Genomic DNA, 23,710 nt, shown 5'->3' with positions numbered 1-23,710 from the left:
ACCGCCGCCCGATTGGTCGCCGGCCCTCCCCACCCCACCGCCAGGGGGTGCGTGTCACGACACTTGTCTACTTTTCTTTTCGCCGACAGTTCCTTTGTCATTGAGGAAAATAAAAAAGTTGTAATTAACGATCCAGGTACGTTGCTAATTAATGGCTGTTGATCTTTAATTGAGATTATCTATTCTTGCACTCGATTTGCAACGATTACTTTTTGTTTAAATGAACTTGAATTAACTTCAACTTTGTTGATGACCATCAATAACAAATATTGTGTTTTTAATGTTTATGCAAACTTCAAGAATTTAATAAAAGTTTATATAATAAATTGTGGTGAGAAAAATAAATCTTACTTCGAAGATTTTTTAATTAAAATATTGAGAATTACGATTTAATATATCCATATTTAACTACCTATGCACGTTACTTTGATTATATAATATACAATAGAGCTTTTATGTTGTTACTGTTTTGTATTGTTTCCTATTTATTTTTCTTCTACTAAATTAAGCTCTATAAAGTCTTAAACCTTGCTTCCTTACCATTAAAACTATGTTATGTATCATCATTTTTTTATTTTTTTTTCATTAACCACAATTAGATTTATTTCGTGTAGTAAAATTAATCATTAATCTGTTAGTTAATCATGTTAAACATATTTCATAGATATAAATTAAAAAAGCTTCGAGAAAGTGAAACTAAAATGATTTGTATACAAATAAACAGATTGAACAACACTGATAAAGGGTGCGTGAGAATATGACGCGTATAATATTCGCAATATTAGAGCGAGTGACGAGGCCTCCCGGGACCTCGCCACACGCTCCGCGAGTTCGCGACTTTATTTATTATTTATATTAATTTTACTACGCCGCTTCCCTTGTTTTATTTCTCCTTTTTTAATTTTTTTACGAGCCGCTTTCGGATAGAATGTTAAGCAGTGACAGATTCGTGATATTAAACATTTTTAATCGTCTGTATATTGTCGTTATTTTTGTTTGGCTTTACTTTAATATTTATACCTCGGGCACAATATTCGTATACTTACTTATGAAAAATCTTAGATGAAATTTCTTGGATGATTTAAGACCAATAAGTAGGTACCTACTTTATTTCATAATCGAATTTGCCAATATAGCCACAGTATTACAATATTTCCTATAGCCGTCACGTAAACACACATTATACACACAATTAGACTGTTACACATATTAAGTTGGAAAATTCAAAGTTACAAAAGAATTAGCTTCAAAGATTGTATAAAAATTCTTTTGATCATATTAAAACTCTGAACAAATAAGAAAATCTTTTTAGTTAAGTACAGCGACATTTATATAAACATTGCACACATACAGCAATCCTGAGAAAGCGGAAAACAAGACTTCGGTAAAATATGTGATCACTTAGCGACCTGCAATCCAAACAACTGCTGTGTAGTTTTTCACTTTCCTTGATGACGACTTTTTCATGTTATGTTGACTAGTTAGGTGCTCTTTTGTAAACAATTTTTTAATTATAACTTCAACTTGTATAACATCTGTTAAAAAGTTCAGTACTTAAACACTAAACTTTCTTGTGTATGGAGATACTTACATATTTTTTTTTTTTTTTATGGCACCCGTCATCACAGGGTGTTCGCGCCACCTCTGGGTTATAGTCCAGAGACATTTTTTGCTTAATTTTTTTTTTATACGAATAACATAAAAATACAATAAAAATACAATATAAACTTTAAAACATAATAAAAAATACTGGTATAAGTTACTAATAAAATACAATAATTACTTAAAAATTCAGAAAAAACACGGCACAAAAACATTCAACTTACTCCTATATCACAGTAAAGAGCTAAACTAATATCACACACTATTCCTTTGGTTCACTACGACTACAATATTTCTACAATATTGTAGGAACGCATCCCTACACTTGTCCCCCAGGGCGGAAGGCAGATTCTCACCCGTCATCGCCATGCCCAATTTTTGCTCAATAGCATATCTATTTTTTGCAAAAATTGGACACTCGAGTAACAGGTGAGGAACCGTCTCCTCAACTCCAGGCTGACATAGACACGACGGATTATCCTTCAGCTTGAATCTGTTCAAGTAGAAGGCGAATCCGCCGTGACCGGTCAGTACTTGTGTGGTGTGGTGTGTGATGTCCATTTTCCTGACTACCTTGTATGCAGCAGCAGCGCTTGGAAAAAAGAGCTTCGTGACTCCGGCCGTTCCTCCTACATCGTATCTCCTATCCCATTCGCTGATCGTATCCTGTCTCAAAATACGCTTGACAAATGAAACAGGACACAGATCGTAATCCGGTTTCCTCCTCAACCCCAGGGCGGCCTCCTTGGCTAACTCGTCTGCCCGTTCGTTCCCCTTAAGCCCTGCGTGCGCCTTAATCCAAAACAGGGAGACCTCCCGCCTCTGCAATGCAGCTTTTCGGAGGGCCGCCCGTGTTTGCACAGCCAGTGGATGAGGGGAACTCAGGGTAACCGCCTGGAGTGCCGATCTGGAGTCGCTGAGGACACCGACCTTTGCCGCTCCGCTCTTGCAAGCTATGTCTACTGCTCTTTTGAGCGCTAGGAGCTCAGCCTGATAGACGGTACAATACGGTGGCAACGCAAGCTTAATGGCCTTTGTCTCGGCCTCACCTTTCCATACGGAAAGGGCGGCTCCAACGCGACCCTCAATCTTGCTGCCGTCCGTATAGACCCTGTGGACGTGGCTGTCAACCACGTCGGCATAGGTGTCCTCATCTACCAAGCCGAACCCCAGCTCTACCTGCTCTGCCGGATGTGGGTCCTCAATCGCGGGTGCCATTCGTTCCACCTCCCTGTCCCTCAACACCGCCGGGTGCGACAATACTTACATATTTTAATTCATGACACACAATTTAATTGTAGATTCTTCCTCCTGATGACAGGTGAAGTTTATGATATCGAGGAAAGGCTCAGGGCATTCACCCTTCTTCATTGAAAAACAAAACAGTGTCCACAATAGTTCCCTGTATTGTCCACAGAGTACTTTGTTTATATTGGTATTGTCAATAAACGAAGGAGTCATTCAGAGATATTTCATGCGAGAAATTTGACTCGTTAGTCAAATAAAAGGAACGTTTAACATCCCATAAATCTACAATACATATCATATACAATACCTAATTAATATTCAGTGTTATTTTAATTATTCTGTAATACAATTATTCAAAAAAATATTGTTTAAAAAATATATAGTTACCTAACAAACATATTATCTAACAATATAACTCATTTCACAATTAATTCGTCAAATTAATACAAGTAGGTATTGATCTACGACAATGACAATAACCACTATTGTGGTCTTGTTCCTACTTCTCTAGAAATATAAGAATTTCGTGTTACTTGTTCGTTAAACCACTTATAACTCATGCAATGTATTTATATATGAAAATCAAACAAAAAATGTCTTATAATGTAGACCCGGAGGGAGCATTTATAAAAAATAGAGTATTTATAAAAAATCATAGTGAAAATGAATGCACTCGATCCTGCAGTGATCTTCTAGCAGAGATCTAATCTGATAATGCGGTGGTTATGGCCGGGATGCGTGCGTCTTCCCCGCCTAATTCAATTTGCGCCCTTGAGCCACATGCTGCGTTGCAAGTGTCCCCACACTCGTTCACTGTTTTTAATTAACGGACGAGTAAACGACTTATGATTTCTTATGGTGATTAAATTGATGCAAACAACGCCGTAATTTCTGATTAAATTAATGCTTTGATGAGGTCAAAGCACAATATTTTTATTATGTCATCTAAAATATTATAGTAGAATAATATAAATTAATAAATAAATGTTGGCACGTTCCTTATTATAGCTTTCAATTTTCGACTTTAATAACTCAGCCCCCGGAATCACAGACACAATAGAAAATCTATTGTGTCGTGGACCGATCGGGCCGCTGGCCGGGGCTCAATGGGTTAAAATTGTATCAATGATATGATGACTATTTTAGATGTGTCTTGCATTAGGATCCAAAATAAGGTCCGTAAACATTTGTTGGTAATATTAAGAAAGAACACAGATTCTTGTTATTTTCAAATTAAGATCGATTTATTTCAAACCATTATTTTAGAAACTTAAAAGTAGGTATCAATAACTGACCCCGCTCCAAAATGGCTTAAGCGTAATGGTGGAAAAATAGGAGGGAGGAGAGGGGAAATCGCGATGTGGGTGCGATGGCACAGCACCTGAGCCAGTGATTGATGAGTTCCGCCATCGCCATGATTGCCAACTCCCTGCCAACATGGTATTCTCGTCAATGTCGGAAAAAGTACATAATGAAAAATTAAATGTACCTAACTGCGACAACGTCAGTGCCTGTTTAGTCTTTAGAAAAAAAGACACGAAAATATTTATCAATATACCTACCTACCAAAGTTTTTTATTTTCAAAGTGAAATCAATTAATTTATTGCAGAACACACATTAAAAGACATTAATAGGTAATATATTTATTTTTCATTACAGTATTCGTGAATGTTCTGAGATAAGTCATATAAATTTTAAAGTTTCATTGATAACTTCTTAATACTTATCTACTATTAAATACAAAAAAAAGTAATATGCAATTCCTTGTTCAAGTATAGGTACTTAGTAAATAAAAAACATCAGGATTAACTTAGCTGGTTTTCAGCTTCATATCAATCATTAAGTTTTAGATTTGATATGTATAAATCTTTTTCAAGTGCTTTTATGAAGTAAGTGCTCAAAATGACTTTATAAATCCAATCAGAAAGTATTAGGTAGAATGGGTAGGTAATGAAAACTTTGATTTAACGCGTTTTGGGAAAACCAAAACAGATGTATTTTCTGAATATTTTGTAACTGAATAATAATATTTTTTGATGGCATTGCCTTCTAGCATACCATAGAATATAAATTACTGCAATATTCATCTTAATCTTATTATGTCATTTACTGCACCGAGCTTACAAAGCTTTAAGCTGCTTTTGAATGTTCCGCAACAATAGTTAAGTTAATTAAGTTATCACATTGCAAAGAGCTCAAAATATCGAATTCTTATGAATATATTTTAAGGAAATATAATATAATATGCCTATTGTCTTATTAAATTAAAAATCATTTTATTTAATAACACAATAAGAGAAAATTCTGAAATGGTTCCATGGTTTAGCGTAGTATTTATTTGATTCACATTGTGAAAGAATAAAACCTCATTATAATTAAAATTTCTTCGTCCCTATTTGTGCAAATCATATTAATTAGGTATGTTTGAAATTTCTAAATACCTACTACACCAAATACCTACATAGTTGTACATGCTAACGTAAAATTTCACTATTAATTTCCGTAGCCAAACAGTAAATAAACAAACGCGTCTATTTGCCAAGTGGAATTTCGATAGCTAGAACCAACCTAAGATCAGTGAAGGGGAAGCTGGGTCTCTACCTAGCGGACCGAGGTCCTACACGCTGCTTGTCAAAGTGGCCGACGGCGTGTTTGAACAACTAATGAGCGGCTCCCCCGAGACGGTGTGTTTGTCCCGACGCCCCGAGTGTTCCTCGCTTAGCTTTTTCGATCGCCAGAAATTGTGGAAGCCCCTGAAGATATCTGTTTGCTGTAGTCCGATCAAACCAAGTGTGTATTCGGAATTGGCGACAAATTAAACCAGATGGACATGATAAAATTTATTTTATTGATTTATTATGTCAGTAGATAATAATTTTCCTTTGTGAAAAACAACAAAAATTAAAAACATTTCTAACGATTTTAATTTCATACGATTGTAATATTTAAATGAATTCACGATTCATTTCGTAAGCCTACTTTACCTACTTATTTATTTAAGTAATAATTTTATCATATGAGACGTAATTTACGTTTTAAGTATAACATTATAAGAATAACATTTTAAGCTGAAATAAATCAGAAAGAGGAAGGTTTTTGTATATAATTTACTAGGTTTTAGATAAAGCGGGCGAAGCCGCGGGTGGAAAGCAAGTATTAACATAAAGTTGATTATTTACATATGCAATAAAATACCGGAAAAACTCAGTCAGTAGACCAGTATAGAAAATAAAACCGAACACCGAACATTTTACATTATCAATTGAACTTTGAAAGTAAGTAAGTATATTCAGGAAAGCTGAATATTTTTGACACAACTGCTGCTGTTGACTGCTCAAGTATAGGTGCATAACTAGATGAGATGGAGACACCAAATAAATATATTAAAATTATTTAATATATTTAAAGCTTTCTGTAATAGGTACTATAATATTTCTATAAAATAATGTGTTTACAACCGATATCGATATAAAACACATTTTTATAAAGAATGAAAATGTATATCTATTTTTATTTCGTCTATCTTTAAAACAATTTTGGACGTATGCCACTATGACTGGAATACCGCTAATATCTATACTGATCCATACAGTATTGTAACTATACTGTACTATGTAAATACTATGTTTATAGCGCCATCTGTCCAATATGAAGGGAACCGGATGGTACTGAAAACAGGGTTACATCCCCAAAAATAACTACCGACAATAAACGAAAAAGCGACATCTACAGAAGCTTTTAAAAAAGTTTACACTCATTTCTGCAAGATGTCGCTTTACACGTTGTTTCATCTTTTAAGTTGTGTTTGATTAAATTTACACGAGTTTTAAACCTTTAGAAATTAAAGACTTTAACGGATTTTAGACACGATTTATTCATAATATTAATAGCCCGACGTTTAACACACTTTGAACTTTGAAGCGAGTGAAATCACGAGGAGACAGTCTCCCAAAAATCTTTAATTTTTTTACCGTGTTTATTGTCGATGATAGACGTACCCGCCTATCGATTAGTTTTTTTTTTTCAAATAATTCAATTTATATTATCATAAACAGAAAAAGAACCATATTTTTGTTCAACTCTATCATCCAAGGAGCTTTACTCACTATAATGAATTTCATAATTGAACATATTTGAAATTTCATATTGAAGATACCTACAATAAACTGACTAAACTATTAAAATAACTTACCAGATACTTTAATAATATTACGACTAATATGTTATAGTAAGTATATATTTTTTCCTTCTTATTATCAATGCTGACTGGTTCTAGGGTCTTACAAAACAAAATACGAATACATATAAGTAATACCTATACGTAGACAGGTACAAAGGTCCAGCTGTTACTCCGGTTTTATTTATCTGAAATCTTTATGAAACATGTATATGTACAAGTCACATACACTACAATTATTTGTATACACTGTATACAACTTGTATGTACATGTTTGTACCTAGTTAGAATTTGATCAGGCATTTGAAAGCTGAATCTTCTTCTGCATTAGTTCATACTTCACTATTCAGACATCAATGTTTAATTTTTTTTTTTTGTATTTCATCAATTTTTAAATGTGAAATAGGTAAGTACTAGAAGTACTAGAAAATGATATTTTTTGAAGGCTTACGGTCCTGATCACAGACAGCTTTCATAGAATTAAATGTTATTTATACATGACTTACCTATTAGAAAAAAATTAAACGCGAGTTCGTCCAGCGCATTGTCACGTCAACAGAGTTATTCTCAGGTCTTTTCACACTAACTTTGTTTTAATTTATTTACTAACGATGTTTATTGTACCTAATAACTGAAACAGTTTTAAAGCTGAACATAATTCTCCTTACTTAGAGAAGTAAATATAATTTGAATTATAGAAATGAGTGTATTGTCTCTATCACTTTCAAATAAGAAAAAAAAGTCTTTATTGTTTGATTTTTGTTTGAAACATCGACTTATTAAAAATAAGTTTTAAGGTTAATTGTTATTGATATTGTTATTGTAGTTAGTAGGTCACAAAAAATGAAAAAAATATAATACATAGGTAGGTACGTAAATATAAGCTCGGCAGTTTATACGAGAGCTCCTTTTAAACCATGGAATGGGAAACCTAATTGAGTGGTATAAATTATAATAGAGGAAATTCAATATTTCCTTATGAAGTCGATGAAAATTAATTATGATGACTTGATAGGATGAAAAAAATACTTCATTCGTGTTTTTACATTTTATTTCTTTTAGGAAACTTCACAACATTTCAGCATAACTGTACACCTTAAGTTAGCCTAACTTAGTTGTAGCAACTAACATAAAAGTATATAAACAAAAAATATTTGTGCTTTATTTTTACATATTATGTGCCAAAAACAAAATCCTTTTTTAAAAAGCCCTTCAATTAAATGTTTCATAATTATATATTTATAGTGAAGGTAAAATACGTTAACATTGCTAGTTCAGTGGGTTTTGGTAACACATAATAATCAAGGAACGAATCTTGAGTTAATGAAGAGCCTTTAACATGAACTTTCATATTTTTTTGGAAATTTTCAAGAGCTTTGCTATCGGTTGTATTAATTAGCTTAATCAAGACAGCGTAACGATAGACAATAGACACGCCGTGCCACTTCGATGCTTCAATTCCCTCTACTTAATGTTTAACTTTACACAACACATTAAACTAACGAAAGATATAAATCAATTATTTATGAAGGTTTCAATTTGCCTCCACTAGTTCGAAGATATTTAATGAGTATTACAAATAACATATCATACACCTATCAACAACTAAAACCGGGAGTGGGTACAATTTTGGTTGCCCTAGTTAAATTTTCAGAAACAATACAACGTACAAAGTGTACTTCATTATTAAAGGGCGAAAAATATTCTTAGGCAATAAAAATAGTGCTTTTACTGTCCAAATTAAATGTGAAAGGCAAATTGTCGCGGCTTATATATCTAAATACAAATAAAGTATTATATTAGTAATTAAATCTACGAATAAGTTTGGTCGATAACAGGAATGTGTAAAACATGTGACTAGAATTTACTAAAACTTAACATCGACCTAAATAAACATTACATACTTTAACATTTTCACTCAAATCAGTAAAACTAAAAACTAAACACATTATTCTTTACAGACATTTCATTGTTTATTTGGAATTCGCTAACTGAGATCCTATTTCAATAATAAATTATGATTTACTATGACACAAAATAATCATCATAATAATGTCTTTTATACATTGAAACTATTAATTTTATGTATTAAATTTATACAAATATTACGTACATAACAATGTCATAATATGTCCTCCAAAAATGGACGCGTACATTTCGAATATTTGGCTAGAAAATGCTTGAGACGAAAACAGTCTTACTATGTATAATTTTTTGGAGTAATCAGAGATCATAATTTACAAAAAAAAAATCCTTATACCTAATATAGCTTACAACTCCATTATTTGAAACACCGTCAAACTGATCTATAATAAATAATGTACCTAATATTAACAAATATACCATTAATAAATAACACAAATCTACACTAGTGCTTTTAAATAATAATTTGAGATCAATGGACGTTTTTGCGACGTTAGGTCCGTACTATTGAGAAAAACAAAATAAATAAACTGTTTTTCAACCAAAAACTTTTGTTGTACGCCCAGGTGCAAGACGAAAAAAATGTAACAATGAAATCTTTAGAAACTGATTCCATCAATGCCGATGAGATCAATTGACTTATACGTGTTAACTTCATATCTATGTCATAGAGGCAATGAGAATATTGAGTTTGAGATTTGAGTACTTAATTGCCAATTATCAATCAAGATTTTAAGAACAAAAATAACAATTTACTAAAGCATACGTATCCGATAAACAATCCTCATTCATATTTGATTAGCTTTTTTACCTCACGACAATGATGCAAAAAGACACTTATTGAACTTTAGCCTGAATATAAAATCAAAAACGAACATCTTGGACATCTGTGGGCGTGTCGGGGAGTTGGGTCTGGTCTGATGTCGTTTGCTTCACGGGTTGAACGTGTCTGGCCCTTGGTTCTGGAGCTTGGGTCTCCCTAGCAAGGACTCTTTCCACGTGTCTTGCCACCAATTCTGCAGCAACAGGCGGCGATCTCGTGAGCAAACACAGGTCACTCACAGACATACGTACTCTTAGACCTCGGGCAGCGGCTGTGATGCACGCCACAGCAATCAGAGATGGTGGTACTAGTAGAAGCTCAGTTTCTGTTAACAAAGAAACAATGTATTTAGTATAACAGATCTACTCAATATGTTTTTTTAACTGCGAAATAACATTTAAAAACACTAGAATAATCACTTAATAAAGGTACATTCATAAAGTTACGATTTTTTATTTTATGGCATTCTTTTAATACAAGGATACGCCGAGCGAGGTACGCGGACGCAGGTAAAGCGCATCTGTTGTGAGATAATTACTTGATACAGACAGGTGGCACGAGCACCTTGCATCTTAGCGTCCTTGCGTTTGTTTTTATTTAGATCCAGTAAAACACTCATCGTACTGTGAATGACGATCGACCGATATGACCAAAAATGGCCGAGTCAATCGCAATCTTGCCGGTACAATATTGAAGGGGTCCCAAAAAATCGCGTTACATTTTGCACAATACTAGCTACTATTGTTGTCTGAGAATAAGGAAGGAAAACTGCCAGCTGCCAGATTTGTGCATTGCGTCCCCGTCTGCATCTTTGTGTTGCGTAGCTTTGGGCACAATAGCGGGAATATAATAGTAATTTACATCTTACGTCTTCTAGTCAAGGGCACAGCTGCAAATTTTGCTAGGGACGGAGAAACGAACCAATTGTTATGAAAGGAGTTTTGAGATCGATATTCATAATCAATAACGATTTATTAGGGTCAATGTTAACAGTTATGTTAAATATAGTATGAATTATCTTTAGTATCCTTAATATAAACAATTTAAAATATAACAAAATTTGGTGATTTACATGTTTCCGCTTTTCCTGTTAATCTGCAGATTATAATAGGCTGAAACGTTGTGCATCTTGTATATTTTAAAACCATCTTATCATACAAAACTGACCACGATATCATGGCACATCATCATTAGACCACATTAAGTCAGTGAACCTATAAAGGTAGATGCGTCTATATTCCTAACGGTGAAGGCAGGGCGATGGAGCATAACAACGTGGTACAATTTTACAAGAAGTACTGGGTGTTAGCTTGTCGGCTGAGGGTACGCCAAGACGGCAGATGTAATAGCACCTGGCACGACCCTTCCGCTCGCTGCCTCCAAGTAGGTAGCACAGGGTCACTGCCCACCTACACCCTTCTTTACTCTAGCGTGCCCTTATACGCTTCTTTACGCTGCATAGGTACTTTCGTTAAAGAAAAACATGAAAACACGCCATTTCAACGTAAAAAGGTGTCTATTAAATGCTAACCTCAAGTTCGTTATACGTTAGGGTCAATAACAGTTTGAACTTAATGAAACTGATTTTAATATATTTATTGATTAACATTTTAACGGACTTTACAAAAGAGATGAATTTATCAACTAATTTATAACGAACATTAAATTTGATCTAGCTTTTAGCAAAAATGTATCAGAGCTCTGTGCGGTTTGAACCAAAGAGACAGTTGTAGACCTCTGTTTAGTAAATTACGGATCCTTACTTTAACTTGCATGTACATAAGAGAAGTATGTTTATTTGTAAAATATCACCCGGAATACTTTAAGAAGAAAGGAGAAGTAAATTCGCATATGTTGACAAGATACCAAAACAAATTACATTTCCCAACGTGTAGAATCAACAAAGCTAAAAACAGTGTAACATTTATGGCTATTAAAATATATAATAAAATACCGGACAATTTCAAGGAACTACCAGTAAATCTTTTCAAAAATAAACTGACGAACTGGTTAATGGTAAAACAATTTTATGACATTGAAGAATTTATGACTTTGAAGTAGTGTAAACTGAATTGTGTGTGATAAGTGAAGTGTGTAGTGATATAATCGTGTAAATCGTAGTGCGTTCGCGTAATTGTGAAAATTGAATTGTGTGTACATTTAAATAATTAAACTAATCAACTTTCTTTTTTAATATTTGCACACCCAATAAATGGGTAGAATGTATTAGCCACATAATATTGTAATGAAAACATCTATAATTTGTAACTACATTCTTGCAATAAATATAATTTGAATTTGAATTTGAATTTAGTTGAATACTTTCTTTTGGTATCTTGTAATCGTATCCGTTTACAACACAAATAAAGCACTAAAAACTAGATACGTTTAGGTACATATTATGTATTTGGAAAATAAAACTGATAACATTTAACGTTGATCAAGTTTAATTTTATATCCCATTCAACTTAAAGAAGGTCATTTTCATTGCATCTTAAAGTCGAATCATATAAACACTGTGTACGTCTTATATAAAGCTATGATTTAACTTCACCACGTGGTCGGGTAATTTAACAAACATATTCAAATAGCAGTTGCCATAAAACAAAAAAAGGCTGCAAAGGCTGGCTTATAATTACACTGAATAAATCAAAAGCATGTTATGTGGGGAAATAGCGGATTTGGGCATTATAAAATCCCAACTGATAGCGAGTCTCGTATCAGGCCGTGATCTCGAGCACGGTCAACGGACCGAGGCGATCCGTTGCGCGACAGGTTGCCTGTCAGTTGGCCTCACCATCTGGTGACGCACGCGCTAAGGGGCCACGCGTCTAAGACTACACCCCCGTCTTACCCTTCTAATTACACCAGCGAATGTAATCAACCTCCACTAACAGACTTTAGGAACCGTTAAGTTCCGTTTCGTAAACCTGTCTCGCCCTAACATCGAATGGGGCGAAACATCAACTCTTCACCTTTACAAACAAAAGCAAATGTGCAGGGGTTGCAAATAGTAAATGTCATTATCTAATTGTGTGAAACTAGTTCTAATACCATATATCTTATTTTTGCAAGCCGTTAACTGCTCGAAGAGGGTTCTTAGAAATCATGTTTAAATTATTTCTTTCGTTCGATTGAAGACAATCACCCATACATATTCTGGATACCTACTATAATTATTAATTTGTATCGTAAAACGTCGGGTTGTGCTTTTGTCAAGGAATAGATCGGAAGTGAAGAAACGGAAAGAGATTTGGTTCAACAATCTTAAAGTATTGAGATCAGAAACTATCTTCATTTCGGGTTAGATAGCTTAGGGTTGGGACACCAGGTGCGCCAAGCGACGTTTTTGTTGGGAGCCCTTTGTCGCGTAGAGCGGGACAGGCCGACTTGAAAAACACAATGGCTGCGGGACGTCTTCGCGCATTGTCGGCATCTCAGCTGGCGCGGTCCCGGGTCCCCTGCGCTCGACAACTAGTCTCATAAGTCATAAGTCACAGCGACCGTGACATGGTTACTTGAATTATTTGCGCTGAAAATCATTCGACTTGTTTAATATTGCTCGCTATCGTCCAATTTTGTTAATTATAAATGATATTACTATAATATATTTGTCGGCGTCAATAATATAAAACTACTTAGTTAATGTTTAAAACTTGATATGCATTATTATCAACTTTGCTGTATTAGTTATGCGTTACTGTAAACAAAATGAATTACCTAATATGAAATGGATATTGTGCAAAGATAATAGTAGCTCTATTATCTTTGCGATCGTGTTTCAAAATTAACGTTTATGGAGGCTATAAAACCTACATTAGGTACCCCTATGGGTTAAGGGTTAAGAAATGTTATTAACCTGTTCACACCTCCAATATTATCCAAACAGCAACCGGCAATTATTTATACAACTTTACTTCCGTTGACCAATAGCGCACGTTACGCACATGTCCTTTTTGTACTCGAATTTCATTAAAAATTATGCAAGTTTTATACTGCAATAGATACATATTTGTATAAATAACATGAAAATTTTATTTTACTTTAACTCTAGAATTAATATCAACTTTTAAAGAATCCCACGAAAATGTCGTGTGTAAATTAGTGTTGAGTTTCAATTACAACTAATCAGTATAGTTAAAATTTTAAATTAGAGAGGCTGAAAAAATACCCGAAGCTCAACACATGCCAGCCATAAATAAAATAATATTATCTAAATACTCTCCGGACCATAGGGGCGCTTCGGGTTAAGCACCGGTCGTCAGATATCCTATCCATTGTTATCTTCATTATTTTTAAAACAGTTCATAAGATCCTTGATATTTTATTCCTCCTATCGATTCTTAAGCCAATATTATTATATATTACGAGACGATGTTGTATGTTTTTAAATACTGTAGGCCCTTTTCAAGGAACATACTTAATTTATTACGGAGTGATCGTCAAAAACGCACTCTACTATAATACATAATTGAACGCTAAATGCATAATTAGAAATACAAAAATCATATTTTTAATTTGTTCGTCTACGGAAGAATATAGCTTAATTATCACTGTAGGTAGGTATACAAAACCAGATCAGTTTATTTAAAAATAATAACGACAGCTAATAATAGTTCAGGATACATCGCCCATTTTTGCAAGTGACTACTATCAAGCTGATTGTCCATTTGTAGCTTTATTTTGATGAGACACCGAATAATTTCGTGTACGAAACTCTCGATTGTGGTAGCTAACAGAGAAAACAAGGATAATTTTTTTTGATTTGATGGTTCTCAAATATTTATTACGCAATTTGTAGGACAATATGTCTGTTGAATTATATAAACATTAACTAAGTGAAAACAAAAAAATCAGCTTGTTAGTAATCATTTATGATGACCTCGTTATCGATACACTTTGGAAAGGGGGACTCTTTGAACAAACCATAGATTTTGTAGGACAAATATTTTTTCGAATAATTTAGGTAATTATCTTGAGATTGAACAAAAAAAAATCCGGTAAGTAATAAATATTTGAGAACCATCAAATCAAAAATTTTTATCCTTGTTATCTCTGTTAGCTACCACAATCGAGACTTTCGTACACGAAATTATTGGGCGTCTCGTCAAAATAAAGCTACAAACGGAAAATTAGCTTGATAGTAGTCACTTGCAAAAATGGGCGATGTATCCTGAACTATAAGAGAGAACGAGTGTTTATCCCCAGGCGTCGTAACTCGTATGTCCATGGGCGTAGCTAGCCATGGGCTCAAGGTGGGGCAACAATAAAAAATAATATGTAACTAGCAACTGTATGTACCAAGTATGTACCCAAAGTTATATCCAGGTCTTCAAATGCCGGCGGCCGTACCGCCGGCATTTGCGAAGGCGTTTGTGAAGGCATTCGCGATGGCATTCGCGAAGGCATTCGCGAAGGCACTCGCGAAGGCATTTGCGAAGGCATTTGCGAAGGCATTCGCGAAGGCATTCGCGAAGGCATTCGCGAAGGCATTTGCGAAGGCATTCGCGAAGGCATTCGCGAAGGCATTCGCGAAGGCATTCGCGAAGGCATTCGCGATGGCATTCGCGAAGGCATTTGCGAAGGCATTGGCGAAGGCATTCGCGAAGGCATTTGCGAAGGCATTCGCGAAGGCATTCGCGATGGAATTCGCGAAGGCATTTGCAAAGGCATTGGCGAAGTCATTCGCGAAGGCATTTGCGAAGGCATTCGCGATGGCATTCGCGAAGGCATTTGCGAAGGCATTCGCGATGGCATTCGCGAAGGCATTTGCGAAGGCATTTGCGAAGGCATTCGCGATGGCATTCGCGATGGCATTCGCGATGGCATTTGCGAAGGCATTGGCGAAGTCATTCGCGAAGGCATTTGCGAAGGCATTCGCGATGGCATTCGCGAAGCCATTTGCGAAGGCATTCGCGAATGCATTTTTTCTAGTGTAGGCACTAGAAAAAAAAAGTGTAAAGTAAAAAGTATCAGTGAGTTGTAGAACGTGTAACACAACAAAATTGAGATGAAATTGGATAAGTTAGTGGGGTAACTAATTGGGGTACTATACTCATTTTTCTTACAGTTCATGTAACATAGAAGCCTCAGCTATTTTCTTTTTTCGTGTGTTATTCGTTATTCGAAATATTCTTATTCAAAACACCTTATTGTTCACCTACCACACCACGAAATAGATCCAAAAATCTTCAGCCGTTTGGTCGCTGGGCGTATGACACTTGTTAGTTGTTAGTCAGTCAATTTAGAGGTAAATAATACTAATTATAAAGGTCGCATTTTCTGTGTCGCCTGTCGACTTTCGAGAATCGAGTGTGAAATTTCTTACGGATATTAAGCTTAGTAGTTAGTAGGTACTTCGATTTTTAATAGATTTGGTTAGGTATCTACCCACCTTCCAGGTCAAAGCTAGAATGGGGCAAGCGCCCCACCCTGCCCCACCGTGGCTACGCCCATGCGTATGTCATAAATCAGATTGCTTCGATAACATTATGGTTATGTTGAACCAGTTTATCAAAATATCCTTTAATATTTTTATCATTTTAATTTCACTATTTTTTCAAAAGCGTCTATTTTAAGAGGACTCTCATAAATAAGAACTCTACTTCTGCATTATATTCTTTCCTATATGATGTGTTCCTTCCGAAACAACCACGATCACCGTTCATGATGAATGCTTGCCAAGATTTATTTATTTATTTGACACTTCATTACACACATTGTTTTTATAAAATATAATAGTATATACCTAATAAATCACGTTACAGCTTTAATATGTGTAACGGGGAGGCCTTATCACTTCAGAGTGATCTCTACCAGGCGACCCCTTAGGCTTAAGATTATTAGTAATTAAATTCGAAGCATGGCACAAAGAAATCTATCCTCTTGATTTATCAGAATAATCATCATACAGAGTGCCTATACATATAATCAAACTGAAAATTTAAACAAATTGCAATAATTTCTATGTAAGTGGACAAACGTAGGGGTCAGTGGCAGAGGGGTGTCGGCACAAGGTGTGCGATATCACGGCACGGGCATGTGCGTTCCGATACTCCGACCCTCCGCCCTAAACACTAAATACTCATACATGACCACTCGACTGCACGCACTTTAATCGCATTACGCAACAAAGGGAGGTACGATCATTCACAACCCCCGTTAATCGGTAAAAAGTGTCGAACAATGTAATTGTACCTATCCTAAAATATTTCGACTCTATTTTTTTTCTTTTGGTGTACTTTTTTAGAAGTTTTTTTTTTTCTAACATTAAATTTATATATTTGATAAAAGGAGGTAAAAACGACTTTAGTTTATACGTTGATGTTGAAAATGGGTACATATGAATACCTTATAATTAATAAGTAACTAGATAGGTAGGTGTATGAATTAATTTTTGAAGACAAAGTAGTTCAATTCTGTGTAATGAAAATTTTAGCATATCTACCATCAAAGTATGTATTTGAAAATAGATTGCGATTATAGTAGGACCCCTTATTACTACATAATATACGCCATAAAATTCCTTCGTACCTTTTGTTGAGTATTATATCACATCTATTGCGTTTATCGATTTTCAATAATCACCATGAGCTCAAGGACAGTCGACGTAATTTCCACCCGCATCTTATGACAACGACAACTTAATTAGAATAGTATGATTTCTGGAGCCTTACCTGTATAACATACTGAAGTGAGTGTAAGAGCGTGTGTCCGTATGAGTGGGTTCCCTCGACCCCAAGGCACTCTGGCCAGCATTGGCTCTACAAAGTCAAATGCTGTGGCGATTGATAGCTGCCAGTTCATACGTTGCACCAACATCATTTCCCATTGCTGTAACAAAGATTCCTTATTATGTACCACTCAATTTCTTTAATTATAATATGATTTGAATTCAATTACCTATACATTACGTAACATAAATAACAGAAAATACTTTTTATTTAGTATGAATCAAAATACTAAATCTCTTAAAAATATTCTTAATAAAAGTAAATACCTACAAGATATATTATTTCGTCACAGTTGAATTTTCACCGTCATACACGATGGAACAGGCGGAAACCGCAAAAAATAGCGAATTCACCAAACAAAAGTACAAGAATAGGGCAAACCAAGAGAACTATCGAATAGGGAGGTTCTCGTCGGGAAGCTCTTTAAAATAATAAGGGTGGCCTGATTGTTTGTGTAAGAATTTGTGTGAAACCTAATAAAATCTGCACATTTAAGGATGTGCGCATGAACGAGGACTAATTAAAAGACTTCAGCAGTAAGCGCATAATATTGTAATACTGTGACGCTATTTTAAAGAATAATAATACCTACATCGTACATAATATTAGATGATAAACTCCCATTGCATGAATAAATACATAAACTATTATCAACAACATCTTGTAAGACCATACATTTTAAAAACTTCCCACGCAGTTATTATAATTTGGATCGAAACACCAACTGTTCATAAAGGTGGCCAAAGACATGGGAACATACCACTAAACGATCTCATTACCATGCACATCGACAACTTATCTATGGGATCATCGTATGAATTAATTGCAAGGAAATACGAGTACCCCCACAATACCATACGGTACACGACATGCCTTCAAGTAGTGGTCACATTCTCACGGCATCCAATTAAGTAGCCAATAAATAGATATCATAATTTAAATATTTTAGATTACTTTGTGGTTATACAAGTTTGACGTTTTCATATTATGGTACTTACTTACTTACTTATTACTTATTTTTTTTTTAAGTTATAGTTATTAATGCTTACATTATAATTAATCATACACATTACATATAAGTTATTATGAAGTAAATAACTTGAAAAGTACAAAAGAAAAAAATATATATGTTCAAATTTTTAGGCATTTATCACGTAATGATAAACTGTGGGTACGAGTAGCGTGAGAATAATGTGACAAGTCAAAAGCTCACGGGTGTTACCGAACTAATTGGTCGAATCACACCTGCTTTGCCGCACACCATATTCAAATTATCAACATAGCAATTTGCGGTTGTGAAATCGATAACATGAAGTAAAATACAAACGTACGAAGGAGTAAAACTGATAAAACCCGAAGCAAGGCATCCTTATCAGTTGATACATCGGTATGTCACTTCCCACATTTCCGACGGAAGCAGTGTCTAATTGTTAAGTGCTTTCGTCACACGCTACAGGAGGATCGTAAGAAAATAACAAGTGTCGTCCCCCAGAACGCATACAATAAGCATTGCGGAAGAAGTAATAACAGGAAACTCATAAGGAAGACTGAGGAAACGGGTAATATAAAGGCGGACCCCCAAGGGGTGAAAGAGTGACATTTGACTCAGCCAATCGAGTTCACTCAGTGTAATCAAAACAATGTGTACCGTCTTGCGGTCGTCGCAGGATGTAAGGTGCGTGCCTGTGTCTTGACGCGTTAACTTTAAAATCGACCTTTTTTGATAATGATCCAACTAATTAAATACTTGCTAGAGCTAGGAAATACATGATCAAGATAACAAGGCTATAAAAGCTCTGTGCTTAGAGTTATAATATAACACAATATGTTTAACTTTTATACAGGTTACAATTCCGAGACGGGCCGCAGACCGCAAAGTGCAAAAGCAAACTGCAAGCGACACCACTTCTTTCTATGAACATCTATGAAATTGATTCTAAGCGCGGCGACATTGCTGCCTGCAGACGCAACGCGCAGCGATTTCATAGATGTTCATAGAAAGAATTTGCACTTTGCGGTCTGCGGCCCGTCTCGGACTTGTACCTTACAAGAAAAACTGAATAAAACTGAATTGCTAATTGAAATATGTACATAGATTGTCTGACATAGATAGACGATAACCGATGACAATTCAGAAGATTATTCTTATATATGCAATTAAATAATAACAATAAAAATAGCTGAAACTTACTCGAACTTCATGTGGGAACACCGAGTTGTCCGTGTAGGCACATAGAAGGTCGATGGACAGTGGATGGCATTGACGGAACTTGGAGGCTACCAGCAGAGCAGTGACCGCCAGGAGCTGCAGCTGCTGGCGCGAGATGGCGACCTGCGCCAAAAACCTGTCCACGTAGCTCACGGCCAGCGGGAACACCTGCTCCTCACATTGCTGCTCTTCGCAAACCTGAGACACAAAAATTGTTTTAAGTAATAGATTTAACTGTAATCATCCATAAAATTGCTTAAAAAATGTTATTTAAGTGCGCTTGATACTTTTAAGACTTTTAATTTGTGTTTGATTGGGTTGAAAAACATTTTTTAAGTTTTCCATTATCTTAATTTTATAACAAGTTTTCCCTATAAGCTATATATATAACATACTACGTGTGATATTCGAATGGTGTCACACGTAGTATGTTTCATAACTCAGCTAAATAAAAAAAACTAGTGTTTGTAGGTTACACTCGCTGAACGGCCGTTAACAACGTTACAGAATATATTAGGATTTTATACCATAGCCTTCTTAGGTTATAGCTATTAAGATTCCCTTGCTCATCCAACCCGAACTTATACCTATGCAACTAAAAAAAATACATAAAAAAGCTTCCGTTCGACGAACAGCAATTGTAAAGCCTCATAAAATACACACGTGTTCTACAATCCATTCTTTACTTGTTAATCTAGTCGTAGGTAAAAAGTAAAAAAAAAACTATTAGTTTACAAACAATATTAAGGAAAAAATATACTATCATAAAACTATAATCCGTTTGTCCATTAAATATCCTAAATTTTATTATGTAAGTAGGTATATGTATTTAGTTGTAAATATTGTTTCATAAATTCCACACCAATACATAATGACCACCTGCATAATTAATTAATAGTGTAGGTATTGTAAATATAGTCGAACATAAAAATATGTCTACAAACTTAGATTTTAGTTATATGGCAAGGCTATTAAAATCAAACCTAATTATGATTTTAAAAATATATCTAAACATTATTCTTATATGAATTACTTTCTAATTATTATCCGTAGGCTTTAATAAGAATACTGATTTGGAATACGATTATCTGTTGTCGACATTTTAATTGAATATATTTTTAGATATAAATTATTATACTTCACATTAATCGATCATATTAAAAATATACTTATATGAAATTTGGAATTAATATTAAATATTTAATATAAAAACAATTGCCTATATTAATATATTACTTAAGCAAATGTATAGTTTTTTTAAATAACAATGTAATAATACATTTTCAGAAATAACAAACATGAGGGTAGTTACATAATTTTAATGAGTAATCTACTATTGTCATGGCAAATATGTATTAGCTAAGAAACAACGCTTTCTTCTTAAATATCTATAAAAAGAATGATAGTAAAACTTTTGTTTTGAAAGCTCTATCTTAGAAAGCTCGAAAGCCCTTACGCCGCTTACAAATTAAAGGTCATTGACGTCAACTTAATCAGCTGTTGACGGAAACAGTAGGCGATAGTTTCAAGTTTCTACAAAGGGACATGATTAACATAAGCATTTAACATAAGCATTGTAAAGGCATGCTTCACATAAAAATATAATAAAGCTCACGTACCTCCAACATCCATGTAGTCACAACCTTCCGCATAAATGGCTGTATATCTATTTGAACATTTTGAAAGTAGTCCGTGTGCAAAGCGTGAAATCTTTCCAGAGACAGAAGGTTGGTGAGAAGGTGTGGATTCCGGTCTAGGGCCCGATCTGGACCTGCGATGCACATATCTGCTCGTCCACTGCTGTTGCTATTATTTCCAGAATTTTGTAGATTCTCTCCGCACGATAAATCCATTTTCCACACCAAAACACTTTTTTTCACAATGTCCTTAAGTTTAACGATGAAGTTCGTAGTTGGCATAGGCACGATATTAATGTAGCAAAGTACGTAACTCGTAAGGGCACCGGCACAAACGGCACAGCCGGTCACCGAGCGACCAAAAACACGAGTGCGGTAAGCGGTTTCGAAATGTCAAGGAATGCGCGTGAATAGTGAATAGTGAGCACGCTACGCTAGTCGCTACCCCACCATGCCTCCTTTGTGCTTTTCAAAAGTTCTAAGACCCTTGCGGACCCTATTCAAGATACACTTAATTATTTACGGTTTTAAAGTAACACTTTGTATGACAAAAATTAAGGTTTCATGTTGATACATTATTTTTTAAAGTCCATAAGTAAGTACTATGATTTGCAACTTTAACGTAGACATACTTATCATAATATGTATTGCATTAGCTAGCTTTTTTGTGCTTATATGGATTAATATGAAATTAATATACTTTTTTGGAATAGCCATTAGACATTCAAGCATAGTTAAACAATGTCAGGAAAATAAATCGGTAAAGGTTCCTGAACATAGTAAACTCTCACTTATTCATTTTTCCATTGAAGAGATGATCGAAGACGTATAAATTAATCATTATTATTAAATACAGGTAACCACATGGTAGGTACATAATATGTTAATGTATATCAGCTATAAACTTATAAAAATAAGTAAGTAATTATCTAAATCAGCAATAAAAAGTCCAAGTACCTAATTCACATTAATTTATTACCAGTCAAATTTATTTCTACATATTATTACAAAAAAATTAAAACCCATAACAATTACACAACAGAGGTCCTGTTTATTCAGAGGGCGCCAGCCGGAGGAGGGCCGAGGGCACAGCTGCGCGTGCGCCGGGTGTTCGCGATCCGGTTGACATTTTTATAACAAATCCTGACACACCTGATCTTCGAAAGTAGTCATTATTTTAATTCCATTCACTCTTAGAATTCCTTTGTTATAGTACACGTGCCCTCCCAAAATGTATTTAAATGTATACGTGCCACATCATAAATATTAACAAGTAAGTAGGTAAGCATTAATATTATTTTATTAGAGTTGTACTTTTCTAAAGATTGTTTTAATACCATAGATGTATTTAGCTCTTAAACTTTCCATTGTAAAAAGGTATGTTGGTACAAATACACTTCCAATCGGTCAGGAATACCATTCCAATAAATCCCGCTGCTCCGAAAGTTGCTAGAGACGTAGCAAATGCGGTAAGTTGTTCTATTTGCTTTTTTCCCAACATTTGTGAATAAACAAAAAAAAATATACTAGGTATACTATAAAATATAATATCACTACTCGCGTAATCCCTTGCCCAAGTTTACTTAGAAATATTTCAATAACACACGATGTAATCTCACGAGAATTTACGCTGTCTTTGTCATAACTTTTTTCTCTATAAGTGACGTTATATAGACCCTGTGTATAGACCTTAATATTACTGAATTCTACCTTTTTGTTATAATTGCTCAATAGATAATTCTAAAGATATAAACACATGAAGGACCTCAATATTATAGTATATTCATAAAGTACGTTTTTTTTTTCAGAGGAAAGGCGAGACCACACCTTAACGATAATTACGTCTTCATCTTACTTGTCTTGTTATGTACCCAAATTTAAAATAAGTCGACATATACCTACTTAGAAAGCAGTATAAATACGATACCTGCACTGTATCAATTTTGTTTCAAGTATAAATTGCTGTTCTAATTATTTGATCGCATGTATCATCAGAACCCGCAACCAATTACTGTTTACTGTAACCGCTAATTATAAAGTTATCAATTTGTCAACCCTTTCCCATACAGTTTTCTTAATAGAGCTATAAACTCGATTGTGAAATTTTGATGACCAACATTCCCACACGTATTAAGGTTAGGTACCTAATATCGTATCGTAGCTGATATTATTTTGTATGTTTTCATGTAATTATTTATTCTAGTAAATTTCAGAAACTGCCATTTCAAAAGTTCCTATCGACATTAGTACTTACTGAGTACTGATTTAGGTTCAAATTAAAATTTCGAACCTAAGCCGGGCACAAAAGCGACCAGGGAAATTTTAAACGCTGCGCTGGAGGACAAGTTGGATTTCAT

At 34.6% G+C, this 23,710-nt stretch overlaps 2 protein-coding genes across 2 annotated transcripts; both read right to left on the bottom strand.

The window, feature by feature from the left end:
* Positions 1-1,833: 1,833 nt before the first annotated feature.
* Positions 1,834-2,820, bottom strand: LOC123691907. Its single transcript, XM_045636493.1, has 2 exons — positions 2,327-2,820; positions 1,834-2,269 (listed from the first exon to the last, which is right to left on the bottom strand). The coding sequence occupies exons 1-2, from the start codon at positions 2,818-2,820 to the stop codon at positions 1,858-1,860; spliced, it is 906 nt and encodes a 301-aa protein (XP_045492449.1). The 3' UTR covers positions 1,834-1,857.
* Positions 2,821-8,061: 5,241 nt separating this feature from the next.
* On the bottom strand, positions 8,062-21,723 carry LOC123691845 (G1/S-specific cyclin-D2-like). The gene is made up of 4 exons (XM_045636428.1): positions 21,336-21,723; positions 19,699-19,914; positions 17,451-17,607; positions 8,062-10,099 (listed from the first exon to the last, which is right to left on the bottom strand). The coding sequence occupies exons 1-4, from the start codon at positions 21,633-21,635 to the stop codon at positions 9,816-9,818; spliced, it is 957 nt and encodes a 318-aa protein (XP_045492384.1). The 5' UTR covers positions 21,636-21,723; the 3' UTR covers positions 8,062-9,815.
* Between the last annotated feature and the right edge of the window lie 1,987 nt (positions 21,724-23,710).

Source organism: Colias croceus, chromosome 5 (assembly GCF_905220415.1).
Source record: "Colias croceus chromosome 5, ilColCroc2.1".
Taxonomy (NCBI): Eukaryota; Metazoa; Arthropoda; class Insecta; order Lepidoptera; family Pieridae; genus Colias; species Colias croceus.
Note: the sequence above shows the minus strand (reverse complement) of the source record. Positions and strands in the feature narration are given on the sequence as shown.